At 43.3% G+C, this 11,034-nt stretch overlaps 1 protein-coding gene across 1 annotated transcript in view; it reads right to left on the bottom strand.

Annotated features, from left to right (window-relative positions):
* The window catches only part of ADCY5 (adenylate cyclase 5), a gene marked incomplete at its 5' end in the record, with an annotated part of 29,149 nt that overhangs the window by 1,865 nt on the left and 16,250 nt on the right, over positions 1 to 11,034 (bottom strand). The window contains 6 exons of the mRNA XM_008949013.1: positions 622 to 826; positions 1,181 to 1,444; positions 2,361 to 2,493; positions 3,353 to 3,379; positions 7,297 to 7,472; positions 9,736 to 9,900. Of these exons, the coding sequence (XP_008947261.1) occupies positions 622 to 826; positions 1,181 to 1,444; positions 2,361 to 2,493; positions 3,353 to 3,379; positions 7,297 to 7,472; positions 9,736 to 9,900 (970 nt within the window). The remainder of the gene's footprint in view (positions 1 to 621; positions 827 to 1,180; positions 1,445 to 2,360; positions 2,494 to 3,352; positions 3,380 to 7,296; positions 7,473 to 9,735; positions 9,901 to 11,034) is intronic.

Below are 11,034 nucleotides of genomic sequence, written 5' to 3'. Positions count from 1 at the left end.
TGAAATAAACTTTCAAAGAAAAGTTGGCTTCTCTGATCCATTATACTTGTCTGACTGGCAACGCAGGCTGGATCTGCTCAATCCAGTGCTACTTTCCAATACCAGATAACAGGATAAGGTTTATTTGCTAGCTGGCTGCCAAGCAAACCACTCACTTGGAAGTCAGCACACAGCTGCTGCAGGACTGAGCATTCTGTGAAGCAGCAGCCCAGCTGCTGTCCAGAACAAATACCACACTTCATCCTCACATTTCTTCTCCTTTGGACTTTTCTGTCTCCTTTTATTCCCTGACTTGAAAGACAACTTAATGTCCAAGAATGGGAGAGCCAGGGAGCACATCACAGGAGAGAATCAGTCACCATGTGAGATCATGTTGTGGTAGGAGCTTCTCTGTGCCAAGACTGGTTGTCCAACTGCTCCTAATTCTCCAGGAAGCTTCAATAATAATGCTGCTACCCTAACAAAACTGCTCTGATGGTTCAGAGAGGCAAAAGCAGTCACCAGACACAAGACAATTAACCGTACAGCTAAGGTAACATCTATGGCTTTTACTGTCCATAAAATCCCCAGCTCGGAATGACCACTACCTAGACTTAATCCTGTAGATACAGTGACATTTACCTATCTTCATCTGGAAGTTGTTGAATGAATGTTCATTAATGTATTTCATTTGGTCCATTAACCTCATGGCAAAATCAGCCAGAGCTTTGATATGTGTTTTCCCTTCCTTGTCGTAAGTGGAATCGTTGAGGCCCGACGCAGCCATGTACGTACTGCCAATGGTCTTGATCTTCTCCAGCTGCCGAAACTGGTCTTCACTTATTATCTGTTTCACAAGAGCAAAACAAGCAAATGAGCCTTGATGAACACGTACATGCTGGTAATGTCCTTGCCACTCGTCCTCCCTTGCTGCAAGCACTACAAAGTACTGGACAGAGCCTCCACCACTCCAAGTACAGAAAGAAAGGGGATTAGATACTTGGAGGAGCAACAAGGGAATAGAAGAGATATTAATGTGAAAGAAAACAAACAAACAAACAAACAAACAAACTCCTAGAGCAAGGAGAAATGAACCATGGCACCAGGATTCAATAAGCCACCTTCCTGCAGGAGTTCATCAAAGCCCATCTAAACTTAATAATCTGATTCGCTCTGTCCCTCCAGATTTTCTGTGACTTACTTCATCAAAATCAGCAATGATCTCGTTGAGCAGTCTCAGACACTCCACGCCCTCGTTGTTGGCCTCCAGCTCCACGTAGAACTCGGAGAAGTTGCTAATGGAGGCGAACATGACAGCCACGCACTCACAGGACTGGTAGTACAGCTCGTCGTTCCGCCGCTCCTGGGCCAGGAAATGGGCTGCCACGTCCTTGGGCAGGATGTTGTGGAGGAGGCGTCTGTTATAGGCCTGCAGCTCCTCCATCTCTTCTTTCTCCTCAGTGGCCTAGTTTAGGAGGGAGAGACAGTGATGTACTTACTCTTTTGCCAACTGCTCTGGAGAGGGAACAAAAAGCTGACAATGAACTTGCAGGGAGGACAGAAACAGAAGAAATGTTTATCTAGTTCTCAAGGAGCTTCAATTAATTGGTCTTTCCTCAGTGCCTCTGACTCAAACCACTGAGACTTATTATCAAAATGATGTCCTGCCATCCAAAGGGTAAAAAACCCTTTTGAAATCTGCAGTCCTGTGGTCCCCCAGCTATGAGTCTTGGGCAGAGCTGAGACCTGTCCTGCTTGTTTGAGAACCATATACAATAACCCAACATCACTCGTGGGCACAAGTAGTGAAAACATCAACACTGAACCCAGGGATAGGAGCACAGTGTGGTGTTATCTGTAGTGTATTGGTTATACAAGGATATCCAAGGTTATCCATTGGCTATCCAAGGGTATCAAGCCACTTCCCACAGCTTAACAAGAAAGTGAATGAAGATACAAATGTAAATCTTTCACACCCCTAAGCACAGTAAATGAAAGCTCACTGAACTCTGGGAAACAATTCAGCAGTGAATATGAGCTTCTTAGATTTACAAGTTGTGCTATACTACAGATTCCTGCAAGAGTGACAGTCTCAGTTGCCCAAATTAATCAGTCTTGATCTTCAGATCTATAACCCTTTACTGTGGGGACCATCCAAAGTCCATTTACAAAGAAACATGGGGTTAAAGTAAAGAGCCAGGAGGAATATGGAAAGTACCAAAGAAGAGCAGAGCATTACTAGCATGCCACTTATATGCAACTATCAGATTAAATTCAAAGGCACTTTATAACACTCCTCAACTCGACAGTGACTAGCTCAGCAGTTTTATATTAACACCAGTGACTATGTGTATTCCTCCAACTCAGCAAACCCCACTAACCTGGAGTTTCCAGAGGAAATCAAGCCGTGCAGTGGATTCCACTTGCTGGGCATGCAAGTACAGTGCCAGGACAAAGACAGAGATGATGACAGGGGTCACAATCTTCAGCGCGACTCGTGTCATTGGTGGAGAGCTGCAACCAATGAAAGAGAAGAATTCCACAGTCTCAGCATGGAAGAAAACAGCTTAGCTGTGTTCCACAGTTTCCACCTTAAGACTAACCAGCCTCTGAAGACAAGGCTTTTTCCTTCCCCTCAAAGCACATGGTGGTAAAGGGACAAACATCAACTACAAACAGCTGAGGACTTTGGCTCATAGGTGCTGGTTTCTAAAGCAGGACTTTGAAATAGGAAATCTAATCTAACTTCATAAAAAGGGTTAACATCAATAGAAAAGCCTTTTTTTTTTTTTTTTTTTTTTGAGAACAGCCATATGTGCTCAGCCACCACTATGCTTGGCAAACCCGAAATGCTGACAGCTCTTCAGACTGTATTCACTGCATCTCCCACACTGGCTTCCCCAGCCTCCCAGGTCTGGAACTGTTCTACACTTACTGCTCCCCTAATTAGTTACTTTTTAATGGCCTTTGTTTTGCAAGTACTCCATAAGATGAAAAGAGCACCAAGAAACATTCCCATCCCTTCTGACAAGCAAGCAAATAAAACTGATTAAATCTGAATTAGTTACACAGCATGAAAATATTATTTTGATAATATCTTTGACTTGTAATCACAAGTAAGCTCTATGAGAGGCTCTGTAAGGCAAGCTGACAGTCGTCCCACAGAAGAGAGGCTGCTCTGAGAGTAGCTGTACATACAAAAGGGCCACGCTCAGTGCACTGAGGTCTTGGCACCGTGTTGCTCCAGCTCGCAGCGGTGCATCATCAAATACCAGACACTGCCAGTGAGTCCCTATGCTGATATTGCACCTTGTGAACAGAAAATGCCTACCAACAACAACCCATAAAAATACTTCATGCCCGAGTGACTCACCATGATAACGTTGCATTCGCAGAGACGCTGAAAAAAAAAAAGCCACAAACAAAAGGTTAGTAGAGTTTGGATCTCTCCAGCACTCATCCTCCTGCACATCATTCGACAGCACCTCTGCAATGTGGCACCTCTAACACTGTGTGGGGCTATAGCTCTTTTAAATCGGAGAACTACAAAAAGATGGGGGAAAGGAGGAAAAAGGTTGTCTGAGCTACATGCTAAAATACAGAGTAATGGTGCAACATGGTTAATGTGGTTAAAATACCTAAGAAGCATCAAGAGACAGAATCATTTGGGGGTTTAATGTCAATGTGGGATGCTCAGCAAATGCTTGTGCATCTGTCACTATTTCATTAGGTCAGGCTGGAAAATTTGATCTAAAGAAGGAAGCTTTGGGCTATATATCTTGTGAGGCATAGCTCCTCTCTTCCCCATTTATTGTAGCATGGAGATGTGCTGAATTCCTTTAACTCCAGCACTACTCCCTGCTTCTGCACGTTGCTCCTCTCCAGTGTTGTGCCTGGCTACAAGTACCGTGCACACTGAAGAAAACCCTCATGGGGATTCCTGTTACTACTCACAATACTCCCAAGTGTGAAGTCCTGGAGAAGATGGAGGGTGTACTTTTCTTACAGTGAAAGGATGGGAAGGAGCTTTCTGGTAGATAGTAGCTGTCTGAGTTTCTGACTGATTGATTGTTTAATGCTGCTGGGTTTCTTCTCAAGTGTGGGTGGAGTATTAGGTGGCTGAGAACCACATACATGAATCTTTCAAAAAAACATTTAAATTGAAAGAAAGATATCAGTGGTAAAATTACTGTAGTGTCATTGATGCAATTACAGCTTTGCATGGTACTAATGTGACACATCTTTAGCCTAAGAATCTCACAGCTGTCTTGAGAGCTTCAGGCCACAGTTTTCTGAGGCTGGAGGGAATCTCGCTACAGAATCAGAGAAACAAATCATCAAAATTGAAATAGCCAAGGGAGCCTAACTGGGCATAAAATCAAAAAACAAAAACATAGTGACTTTCTAACCTTGTCTGTTCCAAGACATTTTCTGCAGCTCTGAGCATGGAATTTTCTCTGACATGGATTTTGCAACCCATCACTGTCTTGCACATCTATTGCGTGGCTCTTGGCCAGCTCCATCATGAACATGTGTGCTGAGATGTGGAGCTGCTTTGGGAATCCTGGAGACAGTGACTCCCACACTAAAGGCTGGACCTAGCTGGAGACGCTTGCCCACATGCAGCATGATTCCCCTACTCCCCTAAATCACTACCTGTCCCAGGATGACTGGCTGCTCCCCACTGTCACTCTCTTATGGTGGGAGCATGGCACGTCTGTACTGGGGCTACAGCTCACTGTGGGTGCTGCGCTCGCCAGAAAACCTTAGCGGCAACAACAGAGACTCTGTAATGGAGCAACCCCAGCACTCACATTGACACTTCGGATACATGAAAAAGCCCAGTGCAAGCAATAATGGTGTTACATTGGTAGGTTGCTCCCCCGTGGGACAGACACTTCCAGTAGCAGATGGCTTTTTAATTACTGGAAGGAAACACAGAGAGAAGCTTGCTAAATACACTCCTGCTCAAATTAAGTGCACATTTTTAGCAGGAAAGGTGGTTGATTTTGGGGACAGCTCCCATAGGACAGGAGCTCCTCCATTCTCACAGCCACGATGCCAAGGACAACACTCTAAAACCACACCTCAAACAGGATTGATGGGCTTGATGGTGAAATCACTGGGTAAAGCTCTTTGGGCTCCCCTTTGCAGCAGCTCCACTTAGAAGATCACACCGGTCCATCACATCTTTAAAATTAATGCATTAGTTTCACCTTCTGCATAGGGGAAAGGTAATATGATAGTAGCTCTGTGCATCCAGTTATTCTCCATGTGTCACCATGCTGGTGTGCCACTGCAGTCAAGTCTAGCATCTCCCAACGTGCTGTAATCAGCCTTTCAGTTGCCTGCATGCTGGGCTGGTTTGTACACAGAAGTGTGAAGTGACATCTGCATCACTTCTAATTAGTCAGAGTACCTAATCAGAGACATAATGGCTGCAGAGCAGACACTAATTATGGAGCTGCAACAGGCATCCAATTAAAGTGGTATTAGGTCACGTTGTTTTTTTTTTTTTTAATATCAGCTGGACAATAAGGTACATCCCTGAACTATGTGCTACATGCTGAGCTCCCATTTCCCACAACACACAAATGGATTGCCAGACCCTGAGACAAGAAATAGCTGTCCATGGAGCTCTCTGGACAACACAGATACCATTTAGTGAGAGATAATACAGCATCACAAAAAGCTATTTCTGGGAAAACATGCTAACCTTCTCCACTTTATTACTGACATTTTGATTGTGAAGTGACATAAATTACACTTCTAAGTGCTGTAATTTGGCTTAGTGCTTGAATTACAAGAATGAAATGATATTTGGGATATAAAATGCTTTTCTTTCTCTAATTGTGTTAGAAAATGCTAAATAGCTTCCACTGTTGGAATACATAACATCTGCAAAATAAAAAAGGAAGGAAACCTCATTCTCCCCATACCTCCACAAAAAGCTGCATGGAGCTTCCTACACAACTTCATTCCTCTGAGTTAAAATACTTTAACTGATTACTCCAAACTGCAGTAAAAGCCACACCTCCATTAATTACTGCTGGGAACACAGGAATGCTAAAATAATGGAATATTTATGTGGAGGACAGAAGTAATCAGGTGCATCTGGCCTGAAGGGGTTAATGACCATCAAGAAATCTGAGCAACTACACAAGCTATTTTATAACATGTAAGAGGGCACTGGGAAGGACAATGGGAATCTTCTCAGCTACTCTTCTGTCCAAGATAGGAGCAACTACAGCTATCATCCTTGACAAATGTTTCACCTAAATTGGTGCTTTCTAGATTTCTCATTGGGTTTTGCTGTTCTGGCTTCTCCATTATTGTGAACTGCCTTCTTGCCCCAATCTAGAAAACATATTCCAGGTTAAAGCTTCCCACTCCTCAGCAGAGTAATGGTCTACTCATATCTTACAGGCAGCTCTCCTTATTATACATCCTAACATCATGTTCACCTTTAGACACCATCATGCTCTAATTGACTCACATTCAAGTACAACCATTGCCTAAAAGGGGAAATAATCAAAACAAATAGTTAACAAAACAACACAGCTCCCAGTAAGAAATGAAACTTGTGGAGGAGGGTGGGTTTGCAGACTTGCCAAATTTCTCTCCCTGGCATAACCTTCAGGTGAGGGGTAACCATGTCACTTGAAGGAGGCTGCCACCATATGTGACTTGGTGATGACAAACTACTGTTTGTAGGTCCGAGGGAACTGTCTGGTCCCACTTAGCCCAGGCCCTTCTGCTGGGAATTGTGGTGAGACCTGCTGTGATACAAGCTTTTCAAATGCAGACAAGTCCTCAACAGCAACTGTCAGGAGATCACTAGCCAAACATCAACCACCACCATTCCGACAACCCAGCCTGATGTCTGAACATCTCAGTGGTTCATTATCACATCCTTGAGCCAGCTCAAGTCTGCTGGAGGCTTCTTTTTTCTTATTTGAAAAATGACATTTCTATATTGGGAGTGTAATACCAGAAGAAGTGAGAATGACTAAAACTTCCCATTTCTGGAATAAAAAGAAATACAGATCCATTCTGAATCCAGTTAAATTTCATTATTAATAGATAGCTCATTAGTCAAGTTCCACATTAAAAAGACCTTAAAGAGAACTGTGTTCTCCTGCTCTTCAGAGGTGGAGAGCAGCATGACAAAGCCTGCAGTTTACAGCCATTCCTTCTCTGGCATCATGCACTTCCCTTGCTTGCTCCACAGCCTCGGCTCTCTTGTCCACCTAATGCCACACTGAAATCATGGGGTGAAAGAAATTAGTGAAGATTTCAGAAGTGAAAGGCACTTACTAGGTGTTAGCTGTAACCAGGAGATCTGCATTGTCAAAAAGGTTGACCCCTGGCACTTCCACAACGAGAACATATATAAATTCAATGATTAACATAAGGATCAGTTTTCCAATGCAGCTGATCTGAAGGAACACAGAGCAGGCCAGGAGACTCAATAAGACACTGTAGGTAAAGTACTGTATAAAGACAAAAAGGGAAAAAAAAAAAAACAAACAAACATAAGAGAGATGAATGTCAGCTGGATAAATCAAAACTGAAAACAAAGGAAGCTAAACTGAGGGATAGAAAGGGATTGGGAGTTACATGGTTGAGCTGACCAAACATGTAAACCTGGGACTGCCTGTGGGATTATCCCACATTACAGGAGATTTAAGCATTAAAACACAACTGATGGAAAGAAAACCTCCTGCATTCTTCATCAGGCATTATTTGCCTTACACTCAAGAGGCACAGGGCTGTAATGTAGGTCTGCCCTGGACACAGTTACTGAATCAGCAGAAAGCATCATCCAGTTGTGCTGGAATACTTCATGCTTTAAGGTAAAATTGTGGACTCAAATTCACCTACCTGCACAATGCACAGGACCAAGGGCTTTAGCAGTTCACACCACCAGGCCAGACTGAGGCCAGTCGGATGTATTGCTTCTGCTGATGTGACACACTGAGTTCATCAGCAAGATACAGCCTGGACAAACTTCTACCATTGCCCAACACCATGATCAGTTTTCCTGCCAGCAGTTGCAGAAGTGTGTGCCTGTGAGGTAGTGGAGCCCTCTGCCACACCTGGGTGCTGGGGCAACCACTTCTGCCAACCTGAGAGCTGGATGTTTAGCACACTGTTTTAGCCCAGTGCTTTCAAATGCCATTGCAGGCTGCAGGTGCCATTTGTGGCTCCCAGGAAAGCTAGCAGGGATATAAACTGAAGAGAGGCACATTATCCACCTCGTCACCTTCCTGCTATGAAATCTGTGAAGTTTTAAGCTTCCACTCTGTTTGGACAGGCCTATTTCTGGCAAAAAAAAAATCCCTATATTAGATGCCTGAGGCAACCTATCCGCTCATTTAAAAGCAAGTCCCAGTTGAAGTAGAAATACACTTATGTTCTGAGCTCATTTATTAATAGTTCATCATTGATATATTGCATTAGAAAAAATAACTTGTATGTCTTGTAACTTGACTCTTCAATCTCTAGAAAATGGGTAAATGTTCCCTGTGGCTGAGGGGTAGGATCCCAGCATCTCCTGAAAGCACACTAGGAACAACTGTCAATGCCTGTACCAGATCCAGCATCCTAGCAGAGTGCAGGGGCAGGATTCCTCAATTCTTAGCACACTGACCAGCAGGACCTGGCTCAAGGCTGCCATAGCATCCCCAGCATACAAAATGGTTCTTCCTCACTGCTTAAAATCCCTCCGTCCTGAACCAGCACTCCCGTCAACCTCAGGATGGGCACAGACTGTTTGTATTTCTCCATTGTACCCAATTCTGCTCCTGAGTTTTTGCTTTCTGTGGACATACTAAAAGCCTTTGCAGGGTTGAAGGTGACAGTAATGGTAGTCTCAAAAACCTCACTGAACAGGATAGGAGCCATATTCCTGTTAGGCTAAATGGAAATAGGTTCAGTGGGATACCAGGGCTTTCAGTAGCACCTTGGACATCTGGATGATAATACATCAGCCATAAATCTATTAGGTTCCCATAAACCCAGATGATCTTGATATAATTTCTGGCCCCATGCTAGACAGATTTTTTTTCCTTTTCAATTTCCAGTAGAGAACACATGTAATAGCTGAAACCTAAAAACTCAGAGAAAGGTCTTGAATAGCTAGAAGAGCTATGCAAAAAAACCAAACCAAACCCTTTTTTTTGTCTAAACTTTTTTTTTTTTTCCCCCCATTAGAAGCATTTTCATGTTTGTTTGGGTTTTTTTTATTTTTTTTTTTTTACATGAGTTGTTTCAAAAAGGTGGGATTTGCATTTGCAATTGAAGCAGATCACTATCAGGGCTGCTAACCTGCCTGAAGCCAGAACCTGCTATACCTACTGAAAGAATATATAAACAAAGTTTTTCATCAGTGCATAAAACAATGGAGAGAAGGGTTAAATCAGTGACTAGACATTGATTTCTAGTGAGCTGATTTTCAAGTAACACTGAGCACCCACAAACTCCTTTGAAATTACTTGCATGCGATTAAAGACTTTATGGGGTAAGGCCACTTCTGCTAGAGGCAGGATCCAACAGTTATAAAAGCCTACTGATTATGCAGCCCTGAAGGAACTTAAACATTAATGTGGACTCATGATAACAACTTCAGACACTTAAGTTTGTGCGTAGTAGCCTGTGTTAGTCCTGTAAATCAGACAGATTGAGATTTATCCCAGGGGTTTTATAGCCCCTTCTCAGATCAATCTCTGCAACCCATTTTTTTTCAAGCAGTACCTCTGGAAAGTTGCAGTTGGGCAAAGGACTGTCACAGAATCCCTGCAAGGTGCCCAGGCTGTAGTTGGAAGTTAGGTTGCTGATAAGGCATATATCCACCTGGTCAGGGGTGATGTTGTATTCTGCAGCCATGCAGCTGGCAAGATCCACAGTGCTGCACATGAACTGAAGAAAAAGGTGGTATTAAACTCCACAGCATAGACAAGGAGAAGAAAACAAAATAGTCTGCATCACTTAAAAAGCCCCTTGTAAATGGCTGTAGCAATGTACAAAATAAACAAAATGAAAACACCGGCTTATGTTTTACTGTATGTGCAATAGCCATGGCTTTTCTCCCCCAAAATATTAATTAATAAAATCCAGGTTGTACACTCTGGAAAGCTAGTTTCACGCTCAGCTTCACGTACAACCTTGTGTCTGAGAGTTTACAGGCAGAAGAGCTGTAGCCATCACACATACAAATATATCCCCTCACCTGTGATAAGGTCCTGGTGTTGCTCTTTTTCTGCCGATGGGAGTTTCTAAGCTGATAACTTTCCCTTGCTATCTCTAAAGCTTCTGCTACAGGTCCTTCTACAGGGAAGACTTTAGCAGCAGGTTTCAAAGGCTGATGAGCTGGTTTATGCTGAGGAATCAGCAGAGGCCCATTCTGATCTCCTCCACATGCTGCTTCATTTGTCCGTTTTGTTAATTTTTATACTAAGCAGCTCAGGAATGCAAGGAATCACACATTATGCAGAAAAACAAAGCTCTAATTTCTGTGTGGTGCTAAGCAACTCACACCAGCTCTTTGCAGGTGACTATGGGCAAAGGCCATAGTCAAATCTTGACACAAGTGAGCTAGTGCCTCCTATTCAAGTACTTCAACAGAGTATAAAATTGATCCTAATGTCCACTACGTGCATAGGAAAGCTGAGGCAAGAGCAAATAGTGTTTTCATTTTTAGGTGTTTAAGCCTCTCTATGCCAGTGCAAGTCAGCACTGGCCCAGCTGAGGCCATAACTGAGAGGAGCAGAGGGCCAGGTGGACTCTTTGTAGCTACCTCCAAGCTTCAGGCTTTAACCCCAGGCCCATCTCTCCTTTGTTTCCCCCCTTTCTTAAAAAATGAAAGAGAAGTATGCAGGGTAGACAATATTCAAGTGATTTCTCTAAAACACACTCAGCCTTCAAGACATTTCTAGAAGTGAGAAACCAGCAGCTGCAGGGTCCTAGGGATGCCCATCTCTCTCCGAGTCTGACATCAGCAGTGGCATTTCAACACAGAACTAGACACCTCGGTTCCAAAAGTGCAACTCGAGG

This window comes from Merops nubicus, unplaced genomic scaffold (genome assembly GCF_000691845.1).
Source record: "Merops nubicus isolate BGI_N331 unplaced genomic scaffold, ASM69184v1 scaffold12191, whole genome shotgun sequence".
Lineage (NCBI taxonomy): Eukaryota > Metazoa > Chordata > Aves > Coraciiformes > Meropidae > Merops > Merops nubicus.
This window is presented reverse-complemented; position numbering and strand designations above follow the sequence as displayed.